The following is a 14752-nucleotide window of genomic DNA, read 5'->3' on the forward strand; positions in this document are numbered from 1 at the left end:
GACTTGAAGGAGTGCCCATACACAAATCCAGGCAGCAGTTGTGGCGGACCTTATTGGGAGCACTTAGCACATCCCAATGCTTGCATGGTTACTCACTGACCTAACCACAGGCCAGGAGAGTATTAAACACACTTGTCATTACATTATATAATGTTGAAAGAATTAAAAAAAAAAAAAGATTGGTCACTAAGAACTCTCAATGAAGCTGCACAAAGAACCTGAATCTTGGAACATACTTCTTTCTACATAGTTACAGAAAATGAGGAAACAACAATAACAAAAAACCCTCAGCCATAGAAAGATATTTTGGTGCCCGGGAAGACTTAAAATAAGAAGAAAATATTGCTGCATCCAAAGCTTAGAAGGAAGAAAAGATATTAGCTATTTCACATCTCAAAATAGTCTACAAAGCAGAAATTGTCTAAATTATTTAGTGTAGTTTAAGAAACATGTCTCTGACACTTGCAAGTTGTGAAATGCTGGACACGTCACTTAATCCTGTTTGCCCCAGTTTTCTCTTCTGTAATGAAGAGATAGCTGGAGAAGAAACTGGAACACTACTACATTAGCTTCACTAGGAAAATTCCAAATCAAGTCATAAAGAGTCAGATACAACTGACTGACCAAAAAAGAAGGATCAATGGTCAATTAGAGGAACAGATTAGGTGTAGAAAATGCTGAATAAAAAAGGACTTTGTTAAATGTACCTTTGAGAAACTCAAAGTCCTTAGACTGTGCTAGAATTAGGAATTATTTTTTTAAACTGCTGGGAATATTGGAAATGATTTGAGATGAGTTTTTATATAAGTTGTCTTTTATTGTGAATATATGAACCCACAAATGATCCATAAATAAACTTTAGGGGTTCTGTGATCTTGGAAGAGAGAAAAAAATGCATGTTTTTTTCAATAACATTTCATTCAAATTTAACAAATTTCAATAACAATTTTTATAATACACTTTGATATTTGATATGGTTAGATCATATTTCATCATATTATTTTTCACTATTTCCATTGATATTCTTGACCTTGTTTAGTGAAAAATAATATGATGGAAGATGATCTAACCATACCAGATATCAAAGTGTATTATTATAAAGTACTTATCTTTAAACTAATCTATTGTTGATGAAGAAAGAGTAGTGGATCCATGGAATAGAGTAGGTACACACAATATGCACAGTAGAAATGACTTTAGTAATGTTGTGTTTCTTACATGCAAAAATCCATATTTTAGGGCTCACTGGGTCAAAAACTGCTGGGAAAACCAGAAAGCATTTTGGCAGAAACTAGATGTAGACCAAAACCGCACAATCATGTACCAAGATAAGGTCAAAGTGGCATTTGATTTATGCATTCAGGGTAATGCCAGATTTAAACTAGGGGGGAAAGAATTATCAAATAAAGGACAGAGAACATTATAGGAGGTGCAATGGATCATTTTCATTACCTTTAAAAGTTTTCCACACAAAACCAGAGGGAAAGAAGAAAAATGGGGAAAAGATATGATTAAGATCTTAAAGATTTAAAGATCTGATTAAGGCCTCATTTCTCAAAGATATAGTACACTGGATCAACTTTATAAAGAATACAGGTTGTTCCCCAATTCATAGATACTAAAATTATATGAATAATCAGTTTTCAGATGAAGAAATACAAACTGTCTCTAGCCACATAAAAAAGCACTAAATCACTATGAAGAATACAAATTTAAACAACTCTTACTTACCTTTTCATGCTTATCAAATTGTCTTAACAAGACAGGAAAGGAAAATGAAAAATGTTGGAGGAGATAGGGGAATATTTGAGACACTAATGTACAGATGGTGGAGTTGTGAACTGATTCATCTATTCTAGAGAACATGGATATATGCTCAAAGAGCTATGCAATTGTGCATATTCTTTGACTTGGCAATATCACGACTGAGACAGAATCCTAAAGAGATTAGAAATTTTTAAAAAATGAAAAGAAAATGTCCCTATATGTACAAAATAATTTATGGCAGTTCTTTTTTGTGTTGAAGAACTTAAAATTTCAGGGATAACATTCAATTGTGAAATGGCTGAAAAATTTGTGGTATATGATTGTAACAATATTATTGTGCTACATGAAATGATGATTAAGATGCTTTCAAAAAACCTGGAAGACTTATATGAACTGATGCAAAATGAAGGGAGCAGAAGCAGAACACTGGGTGCATGAACAGCAATACTATGCAATGATCAACTGTAAATGACTTTGCTATAAAAAGATTGAAACACAGTTCTGAAGAACTGAAAAATGTTATCCACTTACTGTGGAAAAGGTGATGGAATCTAAATGCAGAGCAAAACATTTTTTTTTACTTTATTTTCCTTTTTTCCTGGTATGTTTTATTTCTCAACATGTTGAATAAGGAAGAAAATATGTTTTACATGACTGCATATATATAATCTTTATCAAATTGCTTACCTTTTTAATGAGGTTGGAGACCAGGGTGAGTAGGAAAGAATTTGGAACTTAAAATAGATTTTATATGTCCTTAGAAAAATTTTAATTATTAAAAATGTTTTAATGTGCTTATATGCTGAAATGTAGAAAGTTCAGCAAAATCATTGGTCTAGGGGAGACTGTAACAGAGTCAGATATATATTCTAATTATTAAGGAAAAGATACCGGTAAAGTATAAGTGGATGGCATATAATTCCAGTGCAAAGCTAGAGTGACCAGGCCAACTGTACTGGGAGGAAATTTTATTCTTACTGTTGCTTCAGATGTTTTAGGCTTTCATTATTATTACTATTATTATTTTTGCATTTATAGGTGACAGTGAACTGGGGCTTTGTACTTGTATCTTCTTTGATCCAGCAGATGAGGATGGAAAGGAACCAGGGGTTTTTATAACTGAAATTATTGAAGGAGGTGCAGTTCACAAACTTGGATGGTGAGTTTGGTTTTATAATTTTATAAGAATTGATTTTGTAGGGAGGATTTAACATCATTCTAAAAAGGGTTAATATTGTAAACATGGAAAGTGACTACACAAATAAAATCTCTGAAAAATACAGAAATATCAACTTTAAAAATATTGTCATGACCAAGCTAGTAAGGAAATGGAATTGGCTTGAAAACAAAGATTCTATAATTCCACTCCAACTTGGTCTGTAAACCGTGACTTTATTCTTGATGATTTAGAAGGTCTTTAATAATTGCCATAATGAGCCCATTGTAAACATGTGCCCAGCTATTTCCAAATCAGGTCAAAGTAACAAGTATTTATAAATCTATACCATTCCAGAACCTGTGCTCTCCATGAAGGGATATAAAGAAAGTGGGAAAATAGTTCTTGATTTGGAGAAATGAAAAACTGAATTGACTAGGCAACAAACAAATTACTATTGTGTGCAGAAAAGATCTATACTAAATAAATGTGAGAAAATCTGGGTGTGGGGGATACTTTGGTTGTATTAGAAAAAATGGTATCCATGAGACACTGGCAACTATCTTCAGAGATTATTGAAATTTGACTATACAATAAAATAATTCCTGAATTGAGAGAGGGCTTCCTAGATATAGGAATGTAGGAATATACATTTAAAATATTACTATAAACTGCCCAAAGTGAATCCTTGAGAAAGGAAAAAAATAAGAAATGCAAATAGGTTGCCAAATCATAACTTTAACCTTGTAAGAATTTACTATGCAACTGAGGTCAAATGGTAGCCTCTATGTCCTTGCTCATGATGTAATTTTGGACTTTAAAATGGAATTCTTCCTGAGATGACACTCTGTTACATAGAACTGAAAGCAAAAAACGCCATCAGGCATTCTGTTTCTAAGCCTGAGGCTCATTACTTCTTCATCCCCAACACACTTAGCCCAGATGGTTGTAGAATTTTTTCCTGCTTCCTAGATTGTAACATCTGAATATCCCAGATAAATGGTGGAAATTTTCTCCTCTTAACCTCCCAAAGTTGTTTTCTTTTCCTCAGTTTCTATGATGGCATTTATGTGTTTATTATCACCCAAGGTCTCTACAATAAAAGTATCAACTAGAAGTTTCCTTCTGAATTATCGTCTCCTTACTCAGTCTTCAGTCAGTGGGGCATTGTCTGATACTTCAGAAGAATCATTTGTTTTAGTTTCTGCAGATTCTATTGACTTTCTGAAGAATATTAAAATTGAAACAATACTCTGATAATTGATTGGAGGAGGGCTTCTGTGTTTGTGGATGATTTCTCTTGGATCCTTCTCACTGTATTTTCCAAGATCTGCCAAAGTCCCTTCCTTTTTCAATCTCATTTCATTATTGAGACTTAGCCAGCTGGAAAGGCTTGGAGTACAGACCCAGTTATGAACACTAATTATCCTTGAAGGCTACTTAAAAAAAATTCAGGGAAGAATCACTGGAAGAATCCCTAGACAGGCTGCAGGGTAATGAAATTATTGAGACACACCAGCCCTCTAAGTCTTCTGATTAATTTGTAGAGAAGTGGTGACTGAAAAATTTGTAAGTGGTAGCCATTATACTAATGGTATGATGAGTCATTGAAGTCTATCTCTTAAATTAGTACCATATCTTCGAATCATACACATGCATTGGGCTTTTAGGTCATAAAAATCTTCAATGTAATTTTAATTACTATGCAATTCTATTTTTCAGTATCCGTGTATTTGACCAGATTATTAAAATAGGCGACATCAATCTAATTGGATTGGATGAAGGAGAAATCGTCTCTACTTTTAAAAAAATGAACGATTCTCCTTTCAAGTAAGTAAATTTTCCCACATTTCTTTAAGATGCAGAGATTGCTAGATCATTGTTTTTGATTTGGAAATTTCTTTAGCAATGTGTTCAAACAGAAAAATTGGGGAGAAAGAAAGCCTAATTAACATGTTTAAATAATTTCTCTTTTTGTCTTCTTTTGCTAGGAAATGACCCTCTTTTTTTCTGTTCAGCAGTTCACAAGACATTTTAGGACCCATTTGCACCTTTCTTTCTGAATACTCTATCACATCTCAAGCAAACCCTTGATTTTCATTTGCATTTATTTTTAGTTAATGAATTTTTATTTTCTTGGCAAATAATGCTCCTTGAACCTGAAGAGGTTTTTTTGTTTTGTTTTGTTTTGTTTTGTTTTGTTTTTGTAAGAATGAAAGCTTAGCTGAATTTCCCCATTCTGCTCTTTGCATGGCTATGTCTTAATCCAAAGTACATAAATTAAATGTGGATATTTTGTTCCTAGGATTGAAATTGGCCGCGAACCACCTGAAGTCAAGTCAGAACTTATCGAACTCCTCGAGTTGTCAGAGGAAAGGAAGAAATATTTTTTTAAGGATTCGCTCATAATTCAGGTATTATGTGAACCAAATAAAAAAATGCAGAAACTCAAAATTCTTAACTTTTTTATCATAACAATATTAAAATAAAAAATTTGTTCTTTAAAAAGTTTCCTTTCCTACTCTTGAGTAACTTCATCTTAATTTATTACATACTTTTTTATTGTTGCTCTTTTATGCAATTTTATCAATGTCTCTGAGATTTACATTCTAATCTTCTCTGATGCACTCCAACCTTCACCACTGAATTATCATTTGTAGTATAGAGAATGAATTAAGCAAAACTGAACAATAAATACAGCAACTGAATCTGATAGTTTTTGCTCCTTTCTGAACAAAGGAGATATATATGTGTGTGTATGTGTATGTATATTTTTATATCTCTAGCTTTTGTCCCAGTCTAAGATTTTCCATTACAATTAGTCAGAGGATGGCAATCTTTTAATGCTGCTTTAATTTACCTTAGTTTTAAAGAGCCTTCTGTTTCTGCTTACTTTACATTATTTAATGTGGGGTTTTTTAATGTCTCGTAGAATTCTTATTGTTAATTTCAAAAACTTAATAATATCTCATTATATAATATATCACAGCATTTGTTCAGGTCTTCCCAAATTAACGGACACTTTGTATTCAGACAAAGAATATGTGAGTGTACCCATATTCCCTTGATTTCCTGCCTTTGATGACTTTGGGTTTTCTCTTCTATTCCAGTTGCATTGATTTTGTTCATGTTAAACCTTTCTTAGTAGTGCAAAATTTCTATTTTTTCTTTTATTATGATTACAAACCCCCTAGTTTTTTACCATCAATATGCCGCACAAATATAGGTCTAAGAGGTCTTATTCCTGTTATTTTTCTAATTTTGAATGCTGTATGGATATTGGTTGATATTAAGGTTGTATATGCAACTTGAATTCATTATGGTAAATTATATAGCCCTTTCTTATTCAAACCTTCATTTGTATCACATGATTTCCAGTTTTTCTCAGGCCTTCCAGAATACAGAATCCTTCCTCTCTCATTTTTGTTTTTGGGTTTTTGAACCCCTGAATTGCCGAGTTAATTATCTTCTGGGACTTCCTTATGTAGAATATTTTATGAACTCTTAATTATTGTCAAGTAATCTTGAATAATTTTATTAATTTTGAAGGTTCAGTTTGAGGACCTGTTAATTTTAGACCTCTTTTATTATTCTTGTTTTTAACATTTCCACTAAGATTCCTTTTCACAACAATCTCTGACCAACAATCTTTTTTTTTAATGTCTTTCTGTATCTTATCTCTAAGGCTTTCCCCAAAATACTGGTCTACCAATCTGTAAGCCCCTGGAGGTGAAGGAATGTTTTATCTTCATATCCCCAGGACAACACACGGGCTTGCACTTTTTAGATGCTTAAGAAATTATGATTGAATTAGTTGCTCATGTTGTTATGCTGATGCATAAGCAGGCTCTTGCTTTTTATTCTGTGCTATTTAGCTAGATGTTTTGGCAAACTCTTTAAAATGTTTTACTATAATTTTGAAATGACCATCCTTCCTCTAATACTGATAATGTCTTTGGAAGAAAGATCAAAGTATATATTTAATCTTTCAAAGTGTGTATATGGGTATATTGGTATATATTTCATTTTGCAAAAAGTATAAAAGTATTTACTACTGCCTCCTTCAAACCTCTTTCCTATCCAATTATGAAATCTTTAAACATTAGCACATTAGGAGAGTGGATTTTGTTTGTTTATTTTAAGCATGTTCTTGAGATTTATTAGCTTTAGACCTATATTGTAATTACACTTTCTAAACATTTTCTCCATTTAAAGGAAAAAGTTGGAGATATCACTATTGTGAGAGGACAAGCAAGTATTTATAGAACACCAAGAGAACCATGGTACTGGATGGCCAGGTATATATATATATATATATATATATATATATATATATATACATATATATAAGCTTTTATTGAGTATGTAAAATAGTGATTTTTTTAGACAAAACATAGATTAATAATAAAGATTATTTTATCTTAATAAAGATTTTATCTTAATAAAGAATAATAATGAAAGATTAATAATAAAATAACAATATGCTTTTGCCTCTAAATTCCATTTACTGGGAAGATTTCCAAATTGGAGATTCAATTTTGAAAAAATTGAAAAAATGTTTATATTCAGTGGGTTTTTTGGATAATATTTTGCTGATGAGGAATAGCCTCATCATTTCTGGCTCATAAATATATAGAATGAAATAATATAATGCATTAAAATAAGTAAATATCAGGAATAGAAGAAATCTGGAAACATCTTGATAAACTTTGATGTAAAGCAAATATAGAACAGATAAAAACAAAACAAAAAGAATGTTTTTTTAAACTTTACCTTCTGTCCTATAATTGAAGCTAAGTGTCAGTTCCAAAGCATAAGAGCAGCAAGACCTAGGCATTGGGGTCAAATGACCAGGCCAGGGTCACATAGCAAAGAAGTACCTGAGGCCAAATTTGAATGCAGGACCTCCCATCTCCAGGATCTCTCTATCCACTCAGCCAATTAGCTGTTCATGAGAATATATTTTTTGTGAATTAAGACAAAAAAGGTCTAGAGAGAGCAATGGATAAGCAAAAAATGTTAGGCAGAAGAATAGATTTAAAAATGTTATTTTAGAGTGTTTAACTGACTCCCTATTATGTAAATTCATGTGCAAAATAAATAGCATAAAAAGGCTAGAGTCTCCTAAGCATGATGATTGTTCCTTAGGTTACTAAAAGTGTTGAATCAAGCATGAAACTCCCTAGGTTTCTTCAAATGGACAATATATTTTAGACTCTTCATACATCTAGTTATAATGTCCAGTTCTGATTGTATCTCTCCAGGACTTCTTAAATATTGACACTGTTTTAGTGAAAAATTCAGAGTTTTTTGCACTCATTGCTTTCTAGAATTATTGAATATATAGAAGGATGAATTTTTTTTCAAATAACTATGGTCACTCCAAGATAGATGCAAAGTTAAGACAGTGAAGTTTCCTGGAATCACAACTTATTGTCATATTGTTGTTCAGTTGTATAATTCTTCCTAGGACACTCTTCGGAGTTTTCTTGGCAAAAATACTAGAGTGGTTTGCTATTTCCTTCTCTAGCTCATTTAACAGGTGAGGAAATGCAGGCAAACATGATTAAGTGACTTGCCTAGTGTTACACAGTTAATAAGTGTTTGATTTGATATCTGAATTTTAACTTTTTAAAAGATGAGACTTTCCTTACTCTAGGCTTGACACATCCAGTGTGCCAGCTACCTATCCTTGTTGCCATTAATATAACATTTTGAGTTGGATTACCTAGAGAAAACAGTAAAATATAACTCAGCTGTGTGCCTGTGATATCAAATACGGATAGGAATTTCCCAAAGAAGTATAAAAGTGAAAAAGGATTGTAAAGTTTAAAATTAGTGGTTAGACGATGATTATATGAAATTGTGATTGCCAGTACGTATTACAACTTAAGTTAGAATTTATTTACAAATAGAGAGGAAACAATAAAGAAGAGAAATGTAAGGGGGATGGAGAAGTTATCTATCCTATCAATCTAAATGCTTTTCTCTGGGTCTGCTTAATCCAGGAAGAGATTAATTAGCTCTTAACCAGGAACCTTGCAGCCTCCTCCAAGATGGAAGTTAGTCTCTCTAAAATCTAGGAGAGGGATCAGCCTTTTACTAACCCAAGGGAATAATCCTAGAGTCAGAGTCCAATTAGAAGCCTAGTTCCAAACCCATGATCCAAGCAAGTCTCCAGCAAAGCTCCCTTGAAGACTATCTAAGACTATCTCCAGAAGACAATCTCTTCAGACTATCTTCTCAAAGACAATCAACCTGCCCTAAAGAAGTTCGGGGGATTGCTTTTTATGGTGACTTCTTGTCCCCTCCCCTCTTCTCAGGGGTCAGTCACAGTTTCCAAATTCTCTAGCACTGCCCATGGGGCAGTATGGGTAGGATCAACTTTTCACCTTCTGAAGGTTAAATTCTCATCAAAACGATTCACAGATTCCTGGCTGACTGAAGTGTGAATTCTCTAAGTACCTTGCTAGATTCTCATCTAGTACTAAATATTGTGTTTAATCTTTTGTTGGTTCAATTTAAAAGGAGACAAAGGAGAGTTAATCCTCTTTTTCCATCTAGTGAGGGTACTAAATAGGGGTACTTAATAGTGTTAACTCAGGATAGACAAGTAAAGAATTCCCTTTTCACAGGATACTAGGGTTCAGAGGATTGGAATGATGCTGTGTCCTCTCCCTTTCCATTAAGGACTTTCCTGTTTTCGACCTAACCATGTAATGACTACTTTAGTCTTGGGGAGACCAGACCACTTGAAGGAAAGATCAGGCATTTATCTTACAGTCTTTGCTTCTTTTTGCCTCTACCCAGTAGCTCCAGGGAAAATTGAACAGAAAAATTTGGTCAAATAAGGAAGTGCAAAAGTACTTGATCTACTCTGTGAGACAGCTATGTATTTCCTCTTCATAAAACATAGGCTTAATAAACACAGGGTCTGAATTCAGTTCAGGCTCTCTGGACCTCTGAAATTCAGAATGTTGATTTTATGCAGAACACAATAACCTCAAGACTGATGTTGGATCTTTTATGTAGAACAGGCAGTTAGAGGTTCAAGGTTGCTGAATTGAGCACTAAAGATCTTGTGTCCACATGGAAAAAGCTGCCAGACTCTTAGAGTGGGGAGGACAGCCCATCCTCCTTCTGTTCAGGAGAGAATTATTTGCCACATGCCCTAGAGTCATGATGGTAAACCTATGGCACATGTGCCAAAGATGGCACAGAGAGAACTCTCTGTGGACACACATGTGCCTTCCATGGCAGAGTTAATTACTAGAAAGGTAGAAGAACTTGGGGTAGGGGGACTGCTCCCTTCCCCTCTCTCCACTGTGCATCCTTACCCCTCAGTACTCACTCCCATTCCTGAGTGGAGTGCTCAGGCTACTCTCCTCTCTTTCTCCCTCCCCTGTCTGAGTAAGGGCAGAGGACACTTGGTTGCTGGGTGGCATGGTCTCTAAAAGGTTCTAAAAGGTTTGCCATCACTATCCTAGAGCCTTTTTGGTGAACCTATAGCAGGTGTGCTGGAGGGGCTGCTCCCTTCCCCTCTCCATGTGCGCAAGGACAATTCTTATATCACCTGCCCCTCAGCCTAGCAGTCAAATGGGAACATTTCCTCCTTCCCCTGTCTGGAGTAAAGTCAGTTGTTCTTACATGCATCATGAGGGTTTCAGTTTGGTCACTTGCTCTCTAAAAGTTTTGCCATCACTGCCCTGGAGAATCAAAGGAGGAGATGCGATAACACCCCCCACACACATACCTCCTCCTGTCACAGGGCTGGGACAGCTCTGAGCATGTTCCATCTCCATTATCATGACATTTATATGAGAAGACAGTCAGATAGACAGGCAGACATAGTGCAAAATTCATTATTCACATTTGTTCTAAATGCAAGTTTAGGCCTTTCTTGAACCTCTAATATGAGAAAAATCACAATTCAAGAGAGCTGTGATTACTTCTGTTACAATGATTGGGAGAATCATGTGGCATAATTTTGGAGTTGTGTGTTTTTATTTTATCTTTAGAGCTCATTAAATAATATTTGAGTAAGTAGAGATATAGGATAGATGTATAATTTCATTGAAATAGGGAATACTCACGTGTATAGTTAGAAAATCTTGAAACTGTAAAACTTCATTATCCAGAATACTTTTCCCTTTGTGCACATTTGAGTCAATTCACATAACTGTTTATAAGTTCTGTAGCTCCTCCCTATAGCTCTCTTCTTTCATGACAGGATCCTGGGTATCGGTAGTTCTTTTATTTTAGTTATTAATTAATAAAAGTTTAAAAATAAAATTTATAGAATATTAATTTTAATCTTTACATTTTGGTTTACCACAAAGAGAATTTTCAAATATTTTTTAAAGATAGAATAGATAAATTTTTTCAAGCATGCTTTTCTGCCAGCCCACCTGCTTTCCACACCATCTGCTTGAACCAGCTCTCCTCCCACTACTGCTGCTGCCACCCACCACCAGATCTTGGGAGTGGTTTCTCCTCCCCCTGCATGCTCTTGGGAAGAGTGCTCAGCTGCAGGCTCCCACTGCTATTTCTGATTCAAGTGTCTGCACAGAGGGTGAGATTCCCCAATCCTTTTGGCCATTCTTTTCCCCACTCCAGGTGGATTTTTGAGCCTGTGCTAGCCATTTTTCAGTATGGAAAAGTGACACTATGCTATTCATCCCCACCCCCTTCTAGTTTATAAGCTGAATTTCTTAAACTGACCCTTGGCACCTGGCTTGCAACTCAGGATTTTTTCACAGGAAGGGGGATCACTCTGCTGTTTTGTTTTTGTATTTTTTGAGGGCACATTAACCCAAATCAATGGATTTGAGATTTTATTTTTCTCCCTCCTACCCAAAACATCGAAGACTAATCTTTCTTTCATATGAAAATATGCTATTGTTCTCCCTTGAAGTTTTGCACTTCTTTGAGTTTACTCTTTAGATAAAATCCATTCAGTCTTCCCCCCTTTTTTTTTTGGAGGAAAAACGCTTTTACAAAGCATGCTAGGAACTCTCACAGAACAGTTTGAATTGCTTGATCTCTAACTAGTGCATATTAGTTCTTGGTTTTTTTACTAGCAGTTTGTATTTGCACTGCATATTTCCCATTTTGTTTTCTTCTCAAGAATATGCAACAGGCTAGACTGCTTAAATTAGAGACCAAACTGAAATATTCTGACAAAGTGTTATGGGGATCAGGAAGGATACCTTTTGCAAGAATGCAAGACTCCAAAACTTAGCTTAAAAACAAAAAGAGAAATTTATTAGTTTAGGAGGTAATGTTGAGAATGGCCAGGAGGATAGCAAGGTGGAGCAGCAAGATGGGGAGCAGTTCCTTGGGAGGACAGCATGAATGGAAAGGCTGCTCCCCGTGAGGACAGCATGGATGGAAAAGCTGTCCCCCCAGACGACATCAGTTCTGGGGATTTTATACTCTTTACAACAGATGCTATGTCATGGTGTGGACATGACCTAGAGTGTTAATCACTCAGGCATTTGGTAGGGTGAGGTGGTCATCTGACTTGGGTCTGCCTGGAGGCATAAAGATTCCTTAACAAACTTAACAAACATCTTGAGATGTAGCCTGATAGGATCTAGGTGTAGCCTGGAGGTGCGTCTCTCTGTCCATAATAGTTTGCCTGAGTTTCTGGGGGTACAGTGCTCATGTCAAAAGTTTTGATATTCTTAAATATTCTCAACACACAGAGTAGAGAATCCTGCCCATTGCTTCTATCAGAAATTTCCGAGTTCTGACAAATGAAGTGCAAATAGTTAATAAATAGTGCGAAGGGGAATGAACTTTAAAAGAGATCTGGGAGTTTATTGTTTCCTAACTACTTTTAATTTATTTCCCTCCATAAGAGTAAAAGATGTCTATTGGAATTGGAGAAAAGGATTTTTGACGTCCCTGCCTATGTCTTTGTTACACTTATTTTATTTGCTGATTGCTTGTGTTGAGTTAATTTTTTTAAAGTTTATATGTTAATCTAATCAATATCTTTCTGATATACTGAGTCATTTTAAGCTAATGTTTTTGCCTATTAGATATATTCTATTATATTGATTTTTGTATCTGTACCTTTCCCCTCTGACTGTACTGAAGAACATCATTGTGAAAGCCCATAAACACCTTTTTCAGTGGCAAAATCATAACTCATTAGGGGTGTGCTGCATTTGTCACATAGATAATGATGGATGGACTTCATCAAAACTGGTTACAACTTGTATACAACCTTTAGAGAATTTAATGAGCTAAAAATTTTAATTGCAATTTTAAAAAGTCCTCAGAAATTACTTTAGATATCTAGTAGATTTCTGGAATGATTATTTTAAAAAATGTTGAACTAAAAGGTAGAGAACCAAATAGATGTTCCTACTTAAAGTATAAAGCAAGAAGCCAAAAAGAGCTCCTGTGCATGCATAATAAATTATACTCTGCCGTTTAATCTAATTCTACCAGAACAATAGACATTTCTTGGTGATGTTCATCTGTATTTGTATTGTAATTTGTAGCATTGCTCATTTTATACCCTCTAAAATTGTGATTGAGCATTAAATAATTAGAGTTTACTCTGGAATTGTGTCTGATTATCAGAGTTCTTAAATCTTTCAGATTTGTTTTTCTTCATGGTGTGAATAAGAAAAACCCCGCATGATAGTGTCAAATTTCTTCATGCTAATATGATAAGTTTTTTCTGGTTCATAATAGTTTGGCTCTGTTCTCTTTGTATCAGTTCATAGAAGTCTGGCCAGGTTACTCCAGTTCCATTCTGGAAATTATTTCTTTTTGTGCATAATTTGTTCAACCATTTTCCAGTAAAAACAAAACAAAACAAAACAAAACAAAACAAAACAAAACAAAACATCCTACTAGTCCCCAGTTCCTTGCCTCTGCAGAATAAGAAAAGAAGTCTCCAATAATTGCTTTGGTACCTTTGGGTCCTATCTTTTCATTTGCATTTTTTAATTTCTTTGGGATATTGGTCAAAGTTTAATGACAGTTTAATGATCCCTAGGACCAAATTACTTTCTTGAATATCTAGAACAACCAAGACTCTTGTTTCTCATACCCCAATAATTGTCATTTTAGTTGTAATCATCTTTGTCAATCTGGTATGAAGTAAAAGCTTAGAACTACTTAAATTTACATTTCTCTAGTTTCTAGTGATTTTGGACCATTTGGATTGATTTCCTCCCTTGAAAAAAGTGCATTTGTTTCCATAGCCTTTGATTTTTTTTGACTGTCATTTAATTGGAAGATGCCTCATGGTTCAAGGCTTACATTTGATCAGGATAGTAAATGGAAGGTCAGAAAGGCTAAGCTAAGCCCAAGTTAATACAACTAATTAGTAGAAACTTATAACTAGGTTCTAGAACTAGAACTTGAGTCCAAATTTCTTTAATTCCAAGATGGTTTGATTGCCAGTTGTATGAAACTGCTACCTTTTCTTCCACAGTGACCTGAAATTTGGTATTGGGGCACTGAAAATATTAATAGAATTAGATGAGGAATGTAGAAAAGACTTCCAAGCGATCTTTCACCAGGTAAGACAGCACAGTTCCTCCCCATTAATCAAGTTTTATTGAATGTTAGTTGTGTTCACAGTGATAAAAGTGGTGGAAAGCAAAGCAGTCAGTGAGAATGGTGCCCATAATAATGCATGAAATAAATGCTTCCTATTTCATTCATCCATTCTTTTGATCAGTCCAAACAAAACTTTTCAATCTTACTAAAACTCTACTTGGCCTAAGAGGACTGCTTTATGAAAGGTGAATTGACCAAAACTCCCATATCACTACTCTCTGCCTAGTTCTACTTATGACTCTT

General features: G+C 34.6%; 1 protein-coding gene across 1 annotated transcript in view; it reads left to right on the top strand.

The window, feature by feature from the left end:
- Positions 1 to 1636: 1636 nt before the first annotated feature.
- LOC103101478 (uncharacterized) overlaps positions 1637 to 14752 on the top strand; it is a 28883-nt gene continuing 15767 nt past the window's right edge. The window contains exons 1-5 of the mRNA XM_056793295.1: positions 1637 to 2926; positions 4646 to 4753; positions 5229 to 5337; positions 7139 to 7221; positions 14382 to 14469. Coding sequence (XP_056649273.1) covers positions 4734 to 4753; positions 5229 to 5337; positions 7139 to 7221; positions 14382 to 14469 — 300 coding nt within the window. The 5' untranslated portion in view covers positions 1637 to 2926; positions 4646 to 4733. The remainder of the gene's footprint in view (positions 2927 to 4645; positions 4754 to 5228; positions 5338 to 7138; positions 7222 to 14381; positions 14470 to 14752) is intronic.

This window comes from Monodelphis domestica, chromosome 4, assembly GCF_027887165.1.
Source record: "Monodelphis domestica isolate mMonDom1 chromosome 4, mMonDom1.pri, whole genome shotgun sequence".
NCBI lineage: Eukaryota > Metazoa > Chordata > Mammalia > Didelphimorphia > Didelphidae > Monodelphis > Monodelphis domestica.